Genomic DNA, 14,491 nt, shown 5'->3' on the forward strand with positions numbered 1-14,491 from the left:
CTCTTCATTTTGGCCCAGATACACAGCCACAAAAAATTGCTGTATATATGGGTCAATTGAAATGTATAGGTCTGTACTCTTATCCAAAGTTGTGGATAAAGAGTCTGGTCATGTATATTACAGCTTAGTAACTCATATTAATAGCAGTTAACCCCATCATGTCCCTCACATTAACCAACTGTGTGCTTTACATAAGGGATACTGATATGTGAGACATATGGAGGTAATAAGTGAATATCTTCATTATATAGGTCCTTTATTAGTACCCCCATATGTCTCACACATCAGTAACCCTTATGTGAGCCACACAGGGGTTAATATGAGGGATATGATGGGGTTAACTGCTATTAATGTGAGGCACATGGAGTTACTAAAACTAAATTAATAACCCCAAATGCCTGACATTAATAAGAATAGTTAGTAACACACACGTACCTGGTGTTTTTACTTTCACTTTGCTCCCCGAAGCTTCCTCTCCTCTTCAGGGCTGCAGACGGCAGGAGCTCCTCCTCACACGTAGCAGCTGTAGCAGCAGGTCCAGGGAGCCCTTATCCTGTGCAGTGAGAGGCTCACCTCTGATTGGTGGCAGGGAGAGAAGGGGGCGTGTCCTACACCTCGACTTTAGCCGAGCTTCTGAAAGGACGCTCTCTCTCAATTTTAGTGCATGAAGGTTGCAGGCAGGCTGGCGTGCCAGCAAAATATGCCTTGCGTGCCACTCTTGGCACGCGTGCCAGGGGTTGCCGACCCCTGGCTTAAGGTGTAGACAATGTGTTTGTGTGTTGTCAGGGTCTGGGGTTGCTAGGTGGGGTGGCATAGACACAAAAGTCCAGATTCTTTAGTCCAAAACAAAGGTAGAGTTTATTTTCACTCAAAAAGGTAGCGCAGCAACAAAGGAAACAATAAAAAAATAAATAACTGCCCGGCTAGGCTCTAACTAAACATAGAATAGGTTAGCTCACCTAGAATAACAAATCCAAAAGCCAGTAGAATCATTCAGGACACAGCTCCAAAAATATGACCTCTCTGTCAGCTCTCCAGCCAAGCTCTGCCCAAAGTCTGCTGCTGGAGCTGGTTTCGTAAGCTCCCTTGATGAGCAGACTCTTTGCAGCTTAGTCGCTGCCAGAACATCTCCAAATTGTGGACTGGAGGGGGATGGAATGACAGGTCCCACTACCAACCTACCTGCTATTTCTAAAAATCCAGACCAGTACTGAGCATTTACCAAAATGCTCAGCAGACGAAAGTTGTCTTCTGAGAACAAACATTCCTTCTGGAGTTTTCTCATCTCACCCACCTTAGTAGTCTGGGTAAGATGTACACCCCCTCCATTACCTGACCAGCCATCGGCTTACAGTGTGTATATAATATATATATATATATACATTATATGTACCGCAAACATCAATTACAACAAGAGCTCAGACTCCCAAAAAATACTAATACAGAAGACTAGCAGGATTTTGCTGTTATTCAATCATATGTTAAAAAGCTATATTGCACCTAGAAAACTGTGACAACAAAATCTAACTTTTTTGAGATTGCACAGCATACCGTATATAAAACACAGTTTAATAGTTCATATACACAACCACATTCATGCAACTTTGCAGCAAACAGAGATTACAAGCAAAAATTCAAATTTGCCACTAAAGTGCGGCTCAAGCAATCCTTTTATGCAAACAAAATGTACTTCCCAAAAAACTGCAATATGTGAGGAGTTCATACATACTACACATATATATATATTTACATGGGAGGCTGTTAAAGAAACGCCAAAATCGCAGAAATGCGCCAACCCATTTTGTGCATACAAATTAGATAAGGCTTTACATAAAAAAAAAATGTTATTTTCCATCCCCCTATAAAAATTTTTAGCAAATCATACGTTCATCTCTAGAGATAATTGTTATTACTATTATTTTAGTATGTATCAGATACCGCTAGAGAGAGATTTTACTGTAGAAAGCTCAGGTATGGACAGGACAGGGATTGGGTGAAATGTAAACTTTATTCCCGACTTTGTGTAAGTGTGTGGTATGACTTTTTTTTTTTTTTGGCGCTGCGACCTGGACAATGGTAAATGTCTGGGTGATGGTGCCAATAAACTTCCTGGTTATGTTCAGAGGGTATTGCATAAGAATATCCTACTAGTAAGGCTTAGGGGGGAATTACATTCTCCCTCTATGTGACAATCAGAGCGCAAAAGTATAGTATGTTCTCTGATTGACAGGAGTGGGGGAAACTGGGACATAATTCCCGGCTACCCCCCTCCTGGGGTCACATACAGGTTATGCACAGAGATGCCAAGGATTCTGCATCTCTATGCTGTTTACAGGGGTCCTCCTCCCCTTCCTATTACAGTTCACTCAATGCTTCCCGAGACAGGAGGGGAGGGGGGAATGTTTTAGAGTCCTGTATCTCAGGACTCGTTTGGGCTATTTAGATAATCTTTAAAATGATACAAGCTCTTCATAATAGCACGTATAAATACGGAGCGAATCGCTGTTGAAAACGCTGTCTGGCATTAAAATCTACAATTGGGTCTCAATGCTGAATAGCGTTTTCAACAATGAATCGCTTCAGCACTGTAAGGGTAAGATGTAGACCTTGCTGTCATTTTAAAGATGAGATTCCCATATTTAAAATGAATCTAAAATTATCTTCATATCCCAAACGAGTCCAGAGATATCAGAATTAGCTGTAAGGACGTAGTAGCTACGTTCTCGGCTAGAGAAGTGCCACCCTGGGAGGACGTAGAGCTACATCCTTGGCAAGGAAAAGGTTGATGGATTATAATTATATAATAAAATTTATAAATTCAAGGTCTGAATATTGAAGTGTTTTCTTATTGCATGATTTCAGTTGACCTCCTGTCCCCTCTTCCCCCTCCATTTCCAAGTTGTCAACTTAGTCCCGCAGAATGCTAGCGGTTGTAAACTAGACAGTTATCTCTGTATGTATTTACAGAGAGGTAACATATGCAATGATAAAGAAATTTTATCAGTGTCAATCTGTGAACACTGATTGGAGCAAGATAGGTAAAGCAATATTTTGGGCAAAAAGCTTTAGTTCTCTTAAACTATATGTTTGAATATGATCCTAGGGACAGGAGTACCCTTCTAACCTTTTCTTTGCTATGGACGTCTCTCATATGTCCTGACAGTGAGGGACTTTATTAGCCAAGGACGTATGTAATATGTCCTTTCTACTAATGCTGATTTCCCAGGATCTGAAGAAGACGAAGAAGATCTTGGATTCATTTTAAAGATGAATCCGCAGATCTCAATACCCGAGAGCGTTTTTAACAGCAAATTGCTTTGGATTCTTATTTTTGTATTTAATTCAATATCTTCATTGCTATAATGGATCCTGAGATATGGGGCTCTAAGGTGCCCCAAGGCTCAAGATGCATCTCTGAACATTGTAGAAGAGGAGGGGCAGAGGGGATGAGCTTCAAACTGCTCAGACAATTAAAAAAACATCATTGTATGTGAACCTCAGGGGGAGGGATAACATGGGTATCTTGTGTCCATGTTATCAACTCTTTTGTCAATTAGAGAGCATACTGTACTTTTGCGCTCTGATTGTCACATAGAGAGGTAATATGAGGTTAATCAAAGGGGTATTTTTATGTAATACACCTTTGAACATAATCAAGAAGTTCATTAGTGGTGTGACCGAGACATTTACCAGTGTCCAGATTGCAGTGCTGAAAGAGTGGCACCAAACACCTACACAACACATGCACAAAGTCATCGATAAAGTTTACATTTGACACTGTCCATATCTTATTTTATTGATCAGGTAAGACATTTTCAACCATTGCTGGTTTTCAGATGGGCATAATAGAGGGTGTGTTTTTTTTCTTCTCATATTACAGACAAAACACCTTCCAGCCAGTCATCAGATATAAAATTATGACTCTTTAGTTTCAGTAATGAAGATCCGCAGGAAGAGGTTTTGCATCCATATTATGTAAGAAATAAAACTCCCATATTATGCCAATCTGAAACTGGCCCTAGTTATCACATTAGTTAGGTATAGAGATTATAATTTATTCATTATAGTTACAATTTTTCAAGGGGGGTGGAAAATTATATTATGTGAACCTCTATTTAATTTGCATGCACAACATTGGTTGACGCATTTCTGCAATTTCTTTAACACCTTTTCCTATAAATATAGACGTTTGGCATGTATAAACTCCTCACATTGTGAAGTTTTGTGGAAGGTACATTTTGTTTGCAGAAAGGGATTGTTTGAGCTGCACTTTAGTGGCAAATTAGAATTCTTGTGCAATTTTTCCTTGCAATCTCAGTTTGCTGCAAGTTGCATAAATGTGGATATATATATATATATATATATATATATATATATATATATATATATAATAAGTTGTATTTATATATACGGTATACTATGCAATCTCGAAAATATACATTTGCAGTAAGGGCTAGTTAACACGGGGCCAATGGAGCGGATTTTGACAGCGAATTTCGTATCAAAATCCGTCTCCATATAATGGAGCCCTATGTGAACTGCTAGCGTTCGATTTTCTGCTAGCAGTTTTTTGCTGCTAGCAGAAAAAAAAAGCAATAGAAGTGAGGAAAGCAATAGAAGTGAACGGGAGGTGAAAAACACCTACCCTTTTTTGCAAAAAAAGCCTAGCGTTTTATTGCAGAATACCACGCCCGAAAACGCCTAGCATTTTTTTTTACAGTCCATTCACTTTTAGTCTGTGATTGAATGTGAACCTGCACTAACAATCACTAGGATGCCCTCAGGCTTCATTTCATATGCATGTATTACCCTCCTGCTGTGTCGATTAGGCTCGGTGTGAATAGACGCCAATGTATCGTTCCTGAAGTTCAGCGGCCGTATAAGCAAACTATTATCTAGCTAGGACACCTCCAGCCTCATAGATTGTGAACACGCAGCGCTAGATAATGCTAAGTGGATAATTTTCTGTCAGATAGATTCGGAATTAGCATTATCTAGGCTGAGTGTTCACTGAAGGTGTCGGAGCTAGATAAGAGTCTGCTTATGTGGCCACTGAGCTTCAGGAACAATATGCAGAGATAGACTACCTGTCCCTCCGACGACAACCCACATATCCACGGAAGTGAGATCTGCCACCCAGAACACACACACAAGAAGAAACAGCCAGGACAGAATTGTCAACAAGAGCGGGAGACAACTGCTGAACATGTGCCGAAGCCTAGGACTATACATAATGAACGGCCGTATCAGAGGCGACTCAATAGGATGCTTCACACTAAACTCCCAAGTGGACAACAGCGTGGTGGACTACGCCATTACAGACGCAGACCCGTCAGACATTGAAGACTTCAGAATCGCACCTGACTCCCATCTATCAGACCACAACCAGATCCTACTATACATGAGAACCACGAACAAAACACCCGCAAAGGAGCCCCAACAGACCGGCCTCTACAATCTACCAAGACGTTTCAAATGGGCCAACCACCAGGCCATGGAATATACCGACGCAACCAACCGACCTGAAATCAAGACACTGTTCACAGACTTCCATTCAAACACCTATCAGCCAGACCAACAGGGAGTCACTAGAGCTGTGAAGGATCTCAAGTACATCCTACAGAACACAGCAGAGCTAGCAGGCCTGAAACGAACCAAACCCATAAGACAACCCAACAAACAGTCCCACAAATGGTTCGACAGCGACTGCAGAGCATTACACCGTACCCTAAGAACAGCCTCCAACCAAAAACACAGAGACCCCAACAACAAGGAGGCGAGGGAAGCCTACGACAATCTGCGCAAGCGATACAAAGGCACCCTCAGAGAGAAGAAACAGAGGTACCTCTTCCACAAAATAGAGCAACTAGAGGACTCCCTCCAGGACAGCTCATTCTGGGAGACCTGGCACCATATGGGCACAAAGCCCAAGAAAAACTCCCTCCACATCCAAAATGGCAATATCTGGCTCAACTACTTCAGAGGTCTCTACAAAAAACATCCCTGAAGAAGACTTGTCTCAAAAAATGAAGTTGATCCGCACCTCTTGTTAATAAAAATTAACTTTTAATCATATCTTGTAAAAGAACCAGAGTTCACATACAAAAAGTGAGCAGTAGGAAAAAAAGACATATAAGTGTTTTAAAACAAAACGCTGACGCGTTTCAAGGTTGCTTCACCCCTTAGTCATGGCGTGTTTCCAAGTGTGAATGCCCTTCTTTTATGCTTCCTGTCTAGAGCCGGACACCTGTTTCCCATACTTGTCTATAATGAGTTCGTTTTTAGACCCTATTCAAACAAAGGTGTTGTCATGCAAAATAACTAATAGACTACTCAATTTATTTTTATTCCTAACCAGGTAATTTCTATTTCCTTTATTTTATCTTAATTCTTATATACCTATTATTTTGCCTTTGTTCGGTTTTCATTTAATAGCGGCTTCTATTTTTGTATAGAACTCTGTTTCCCATTTACTCCGGTCACCCCGAATGATGTCACGTCTTCATGGTGAGCTCAAGTTTCATAATCTTTTTTTGTGTTCCCTGAAGAAGACCTAACCCCAAACAGCAACAGATAACCACCAAACTGAAGGATATGGAGAAAGTCATCAAGGACTTCCAGAACCCTCTGGACTCACCAATAATCATAAAAGATATACAGGAAAGAATTGCCCTGCTAAAAGGCAAAGAGGCCAGTGGCCCTGACGGCATCCCACCAGAGATGATCAAATACAGCTCTCTAGCAATACATGCGGCACTGGCAAAACTATTCACCCTTGTCCTCAATGCAGGACAGTTCCCCGAAGACTGGAAAAAAGGCCTCATAACCCCCATCTACAAGAATGGAGACCAATACGACCCAAACAACTACAGAGGGATTTGCGCCAGCAGCACGTTGGGGAAACTGTTCAACAGCATCATCATTAACAGAATCCTCACCTTCCTCACACGGGGTCCTCAGCAAGAGCCAAGCAGGGTTCATGCCAAATCACCGCAACACGGTCCATATCTACACCCTGTACAACCTCAAAACTCACATCCACAACACCAAAAGAGGCAAGATATTCGCCTGCTTCGTGGATTTTAAGAAGGCGATCAACTCAGTATGGCACCCAGGCCTGCTCCTAAAACTCGTAGAGAGTGGAATAGAAGGAAGAACGTATTACGTCATCAAGAGCTCCTACACTGGAAACCAGTGCAGTATGAAGGTGAATGGGAAAAAGACAGCATACTTCCAACAGGCCAGAGGGGTCAGACAAGGCTGTAGCCTGAGCCCAACACTCTTCAACATCCACATCAATGAACTGGCTGCAGACCTAGAGCCCTAGAGGCCTCACCAACCCCAAGCATCACCCTGAACAACCGGGAGGTGAAGTTCCTGCTATATGCCAATGACCTCCTACTACTTTCCCCCACTGAGAAAGACCTCCAAGAAAGCCTGTCAGTGCTGGAAAAATTCAGCACCACATGGGCTCTACCCATCAGCCACAAGAAGACCAAAGTCATAGTATTTCAGAAGAAGGACCACAACAAAGCCCACAATTCACACTGAACGGCTCCACACTGGAGAAAACCAACAGCTACACCTACCTGGGGCTGGAGCTCAGCCAATCAGAAAGCTTCAAAGCAGCAATAGAAACCCTGAAAGTAAAAGCCTGCAGAACCTTCTACACAATCAGAAGACAACTGTACCACCTCAAACCACCGGTGAGGGTCTGGCTGAAGATATTTGACGCAGTCATCGCCCCGATCCTTCGCTATGGCAGCGAGGTTTGAGGCCCAGCCACCTAACCAGACTAGCCGAAATGGACCCAACAGAGACATTCCACCTGGAGTTCTGCAAATACCTGCTCCATGTCCATCGCAACACCTCCAACATGGCCTGCAGGGCAGAGCTAGGCAGGTTCCCCCTATGGCTTACCATACAGAAGAGGGCACTAGCTTTCCAGGCGCACTACCAGGGGAGCAACCCCGACTCCTACCACCACCAAGCATGGCTAAGCCACAGAGACCTGAGCAAATCCAATAACCCCCAACCAAACAACAGCCAACCACCAAACCAAAGACACCTACAGATGACGACCAAGGCCGAAATAAAGGAGACCACAGAAGCAAACAGAGAGCGGTACATTGAAGAATGGAGAAACAAAATAAATAACTCCAAGAAACTCACCATGTACCAATCCCTAAAAAGGGACTACACCATGGCCACCTACTTGGAGAGAATAAGCCACCCCAAACACAGACAAGCCCTGAGCCGATACAGACTGAGCGCCCACAACCTACAGATTGAAATCGGGCGGCACAAGCAGACGTACAAGCCATGGGAGAACAGACTGTGCCAACACTGCGACCAAGGGGCCCTAGAAGACGAGACCCACTTCCTGCTACACTACACCAAATACTCAGCTGTGAGGGCCGTCTACTACCAAAGACTCTCTGCGCACATCCCAGACTTCACATCTGCAGACGAGAAGAGGAAACTCTACATTCTACTGGGAGAAGAAGAGGCCACTGTGGAGATCGCTGCCCAATACATGTCCAGCTGTCACCGAACAAGAGGAAGATGAGGTGCATGGACTATCAACCCCCCCCCCCCCCCCATGGACTATTAAACCCCCCTAAGCCCCCCCATCACCTGTCTACCCCATACCCACCGACATTCACACGCCCCAAACAAGAACGACGAGACCCTAAAGACACTCAAACCCCCCAACCCACAGACCCCATATCCACCCCCCTCCAGCACCCCCAACTTTGTTTTGCTTTGGCAACACCAAATGTTTTATTGTTTGGTAATGCTAATAAAACTCATTTGTATCTTGTATCTACTGGCATCTACTCAAACTGAACCTAATCGACACAGCAGGAGGGTAATACATGCATATGAAAAGAAGCCTGAGGGCATCATAGTGATTGTTAGTGCAGGTTCACATTTAATCACAGACCATACACTTGGGGAAGGAGAAAACTGCTCCGTTCAGAAAATGCTCCAAAAAACTCCTCAAGGTCAAAAAACGCTTCCTAATTAAGAAAAGTTTTTTTTCCGTACCAAAATAAGCCAGGCGATTTTTACTTGTGAACTAGCCCTTACAGTTTGCTTTGTTCAGTATAGATTTCTAACAGATTAATGGAAGGCAGCAAACTATTGCTTGTTTTCTGTTTGTGTTTTTGAGAGCGGGAGCTCTTGCAGATGTTTGTTGTATACGATATATTGTGTACACCTTGATCTATTATTTTATGTGTGTGTTTTGCACACAGGAGCAGTTTACAGACTTGTCCCAGCAGGCTATGAGGAGAATCAATCTTTCCATTCAAGAACTGCCTCTACACTATTATATTTCCATCTTGCCTTTATGTGACATCTGTTGACGGACTTCCTTGCTAACAAAAGAGCGAACAGCAAATTAGCTAGAAAAGAAATACCTAGTGGCAAGAACTTTTATGCAAAGGCTCCTCGGGACTTCCCGTAGCAGAAAGTGCTGTGGGAAAAACTGTGGCAGCAACACATCGCGGGTCTTCCTGCTGTGCTTTAGACAGAAAGTTTGCAGAGGTTTCCTCTGCAGACTTTCTGTTACGATTATACTTATGAGGAAACCGCCAGCATTTCCTTAGGTATAATTGACATGCTACGATTTCCAAAACCGTGGAGGGTTTCAAAATCACGGCATGTCCGTACCTTGGTTTTTACCACAAAGCTTTACCCCTTTCCTCTTAGATTTGTACAGAACAATCCTTTCGTCTTCATCTCCTCTGGTTACTGCTGACCTATTGGATAAATAATATATCTTTGTTCTCAAACCTTGCAAAGAGGAGCACAATGTCAGTCTGAGTGAACAGATCCTCATATATTTTTTTTTTTGTGTCTTTGTATTTTAAACTTTAATTAATTAATTTATTTATTTTAATAGAAGAAAGTCAAAAATTCTTCAACAAAGTCCCTCAAAAATTCTTCAACAAAGTCCCGTGTAAATTACTCACCTCAACATTGTCAAGGTAACTATTTAGCTCATTACTTGTTCATGTAATATTTCTAGTTGATGTACTCCAACTAGTCTTATATTATAATCACAACTGTTTTTTTTCTAAAATGATTGTGTAAATTCATGGCATATTTAACTTTCCTGCTCAACTCCATTACCTCTTGTCTTGTTCCTCAGGGGCTACCCTGCTCTATCAGTTCCACAGATTCCTGCTTTATAAAGAGTAATCAAAGAAATCCCAGCCTTAAGGCTTCAGTACATGACTGCATTTTGGTCCATAAAACTCATGTGTTATAAAACTCTAGTTATACACCATACTGTGTATTCCAAAATAATCCACAATTTAAAGTTAAATCAGTGGATCAAGGTTTCCTGCAGAATTAGACTTATCCTGTATTGGAATTGGAACTATATTTCACTGAAATTTGTGGATTAACAATACATTAAAAACATCTGGAGTTCGGGTAATAGACTCTGGCATTTTATTTTTTCTTTGACCTTAAAATCTAAATGTTTCCTAATGTGTTCATTTACAATTTAGATGAATGAAATTAAATTGAGACTTGAAACATGAAATACAGATCAGCATCTGAGAGGCAGCTTTCAGTTACTTGATAGATACTGTAGTGGCTTCAGGATCAGCATCCCTTTTATGAGAGCTGTTCTCTATAAGTGTATTTCAGTTTGGATGTAATTAGGAGAACAGTGCCTCTGTATGCTGCCCTTTAGAGGGCATTGTTCTCCTAATTACATCCTGGAGAATAGATTTGCATATTTTTTACCCAGTATCCCTAGCGGAGCAGGAATGACTTGTAAGTCTCCGTACTGCCTAAGTAGGCACACTCTCTCCCTAATGTGTACAATTATCCCCTGGTCTATAGTCTCTCACTCTGCCAAATCAGTATCCCTGCGCTATGCTGAGGAGGTCCAAAAGACCGAAACAGCGCTGTCCATAGCTGGGAATCTGTTCCTTTTGGAATAGTAATACTAATTTGGCAATTATTCCGCATCATGATAGTAGGCTTATTAACGAAGTCATGCATGTTGTTAACCCCTTAGCGACCCTTGACGTAACTGTACGTCATGGGTCGCATGGGGATGTATGGAGCGAGCTCACACGCTGAGCTCGCTCCATACACGGCAGATGCCGGCTGTATCATACAGCCAGGACCTGCCAATAACAGCAGCGGCCGATCGCTGCTGTTAACCCTTTACACACTGCGGTCAAACGCGACCGCAGCGTGTAAACAGCGCAGGCGGCATGGGCGCTGCCATGTTTCCCCGATCGCCGCCCTCCTGAACGTCACATGAGGGCGGTGATCGGTTGCTATGACAGCCGGAAGCCTATTGAAGGCTTCCAGGCTTGTCTCTGCACAAGATCTATTAGACGATGCCAGAGGTATCGTCTAATAGAAGTGCTGCGATTTTGCTTTTCACTGCAATACTGTAGTATTGCAGTGAATAGTATGGGCGATCAGACCCCCTAGGTTTCAAGGTACCTAAGGGGTCTGATCATAAATGTAACAGAAGAAAAAAAAAAAGTTTTTAAAAGTATTAAAAAAATAAAAAAAATATAAAAGTTCAAATCACCCCCCTTTCCCTAGATTAGCTATAAAAGTAATTAAAGAACATTAAACATAATGCTCCAAAATGCCCGAACTATTAGAATATTAAAACATTTATTCCGTACTGCGAACGGCGTAGCGGCAAAAAAAATAAAGACAGCCAAAAAGCGTTTTTTTCAACACTTTGCCTCTTATAAAAAATTGAATAAAAAGTGATCAAACCATCGGATCTTTCCCCAAATGGTATCAATAGAAACGTCATCTTGTCCCGCATAAAAAGACACCACAACCAGCTCCATACATGGAAATATGAAAAAGTTACAGGTGTTAGAACATGATGACACAAATTTTTTTTTCTATTTTGCAAAGTTTATCATTTTTTTAAAAGTATCAAAACATTTCAAATACTATATAAATTTGGTATCACCGCGTTCGTACTGACACGTAGAACACAGGTAACATGTCATTTGTACCAAACAGTGAACGCTGTAAAAACTAAACCCATAAGAAAATGGCGCAAATGCATTTTTTCTCCAATTGCACCTCATTCTGAATTTTTTTCCAGCTTCCCAGTACATTGCACAGCATATTGAATGGTGCCATTACAAAGTACAATTTGTCCCGCAAACAATAAGCCATCATGTGACTCTGTGAACTGAAAAATGAAAAAGTTATGGCTCTTGAAATGTGAGGAGGGAAAAACGAAAATGCGAAACCAAAAAATGGCCTGGTCCTTAAGGGGTTAAGGAGGCTGCTCTCTAGAGGGCAGCAGACAGAGGAACTGTTCTCCTAATTACATCCTGGAGAATAGATTTGCATATTTTTTTCCCAGAATCCCTAGCTGAGCAGGAATGACTTGTAAGTCTCCGTACTGCCTATGTAGGCACACACACACTCTCCCTAATGTGTACAATTATCCCCTGACCTCAGTTTGGATACCCTACATGTCGGGTTTTTCTGTCCGCTTGAAAAGTCGGACATATTTACATGCGGACAGTGAAGGAAGGGCATGGAGTGCAAAAGAACGCACCCGATGCCCATTTAAATAAATGACAGGCGTCACGGACACATCTAGTGTCCGCTCCTAATGTCTGTGCCAGATTTTGAGCGGACACTAGGAGCAGACACTACCTGTCGGACACAGACGGTAGTGTGAGCGTTCCCTTAAATGTTAAGTTTTAGACTGCTGACCTTTATTGTTGGATTTTCTGTTAAACTAAACATAAAAATTAGAGGCTCTTTGCTATACATATTTGATTAAACAGTAAGAAGACCCCTCCCCCGCCACGACAAGGCGACCTCATTCAGATGGGACCCTATACTAAATCAATCAATAAATAAATAAATAAAATAAATATATAGTACAGTGTCAGACTGAAGGGAACTTGTTTTGAGGGCCTACTCAACTGCTTCCTACACCACAACAAGATTATGGTGAGGGATGCTCCACTCCACGCGCTATAGTTTGAGCATGCGCAGTTTGCCTGCTTGCTGGCGTTCAGGCTATATTGGGCTCATTATAGCTGTAAATCCATATAGCTCTTACTAAAAGTGAAGTAAAATAAGATGTAACTTTTATTATAAATATACCAGATGAAAACAAATCTATGTAAGTGTAAACCCAACTGTGTGTACACCAAGTGTGAAATAAAATATAATAAATGGGTGTATTCATGTCTCTGCTGTTAAAATTCCAAGTAGTCGCTAGATAACCAATATTTTGCATATTAGGGTAGTTCACACGTAAAAACCTCCTGGCTTATTTTGGTCCTGAAAAAAACCGCTTCCTAATTAGGAAGCTTTTTTTTTTTGACATTGCCAAGCTTTTTTTGGAGCTTTTTTTTTGTAAAAACCGCTTCCAAAAAAAGCCAGGCTGTTTTCCCCTCCCATAAAGTGAATGGGCTGAAAAAACCGCTAGCGTTTTTTTTCCGCGCGCTTTTTTGCAAAAAAACGCGTGGAAAAAAACTTTGCGGTTTTTGCCTCCCATTCACTTCTATTGCTTTCTTCAGGCGGAAAACACCTGAAGAAAGGTCATGTCACTTCTTTTTTCTGCTAGCTGAAAAATAACTAGCAGAAAAAAAAACTAGTGGAAAAAAAAAGCTAGCGGGAAAAAAAAAACTAGCTGTTCACATAGGGCTCCATTGTAAAGGGGCTGATTTTGAAGTGAAATCCGCTGTCAAAAAAACTCCCCTTTGCCCACGTGTGAACTAGCCCTTATAGAAGGCGTGCATCAATGATACATGCACATCTTTTACTTAGCACGACTGTACAGATGTTATGTACAAAAATGCTTATTAAAAATAGATATATCATTCAGCATAAGTCCCATTCAAAAAATGCACCACTCTCAGATGGTAAGAGGAGTGTTAAAGAGAATATATGTGATGTATGCTTAGAAATAATAATTTAAACCGTCTCAAGTGGGACTATTCACCACTAAACGTATGAGAATGTTTCTATATAGAAAACCCTCTCTGGTAGAGTTTTAAGGTAGCCTTATGCATTTTTCCCTGTTTTAGGGTTTATTTAGGGATAGTTCAATGATGCATTCTGATAAAGGTTCAGATCGGTAGTAGCTTGCATGGGCATCTGGGACCTCCTGTTTGTGACATGTGGCTGTTGTATCTATTGTACTTTTACGGCGCAGCGGCTGAGATCTTAAGGCAACATGCAGTAATAGTACGATGCAATGGTTATCGGGTACCATGTCCTCAGACAGCGTGTTAGTCCTAGCAATGGCTATAGCTACCATTGGCCAATCAAATCTGACTGGCCAGTAGTAGATTGCTGGCACAGATCCAATGATCCTTCAGTAGGCTCCCCAGATGTCATGGCAGTGGTTCACTTTCCCTGGAACTGGTTCTGGGTGCTGGAGATCCTCACTAAAATGGCAGTGCCGCCAGGAAAATGGAGCCTTGGTCAGCTTTGATCAGTGTAAAGACCC

General features: G+C 41.8%; 2 protein-coding genes across 3 annotated transcripts in view; both read left to right on the forward strand.

The window, feature by feature from the left end:
* The window catches only part of UBA6 (ubiquitin like modifier activating enzyme 6), a 344,476-nt gene that overhangs the window by 208,995 nt on the left and 120,990 nt on the right, over window positions 1–14,491 (forward strand). The window lies entirely within an intron of this gene.
* Window positions 1–14,491, forward strand: part of CENPC (centromere protein C) — a 146,943-nt gene that overhangs the window by 11,791 nt on the left and 120,661 nt on the right. For both annotated transcript variants that reach the window (XM_075283754.1, XM_075283763.1), the window contains exon 5: window positions 9,911–9,995. In XM_075283754.1, the coding sequence (XP_075139855.1) occupies window positions 9,911–9,995 (85 nt within the window). The remainder of the gene's footprint in view (window positions 1–9,910; window positions 9,996–14,491) is intronic.

This window comes from Leptodactylus fuscus, chromosome 1 (assembly GCF_031893055.1).
Source record: "Leptodactylus fuscus isolate aLepFus1 chromosome 1, aLepFus1.hap2, whole genome shotgun sequence".
NCBI lineage: Eukaryota > Metazoa > Chordata > Amphibia > Anura > Leptodactylidae > Leptodactylus > Leptodactylus fuscus.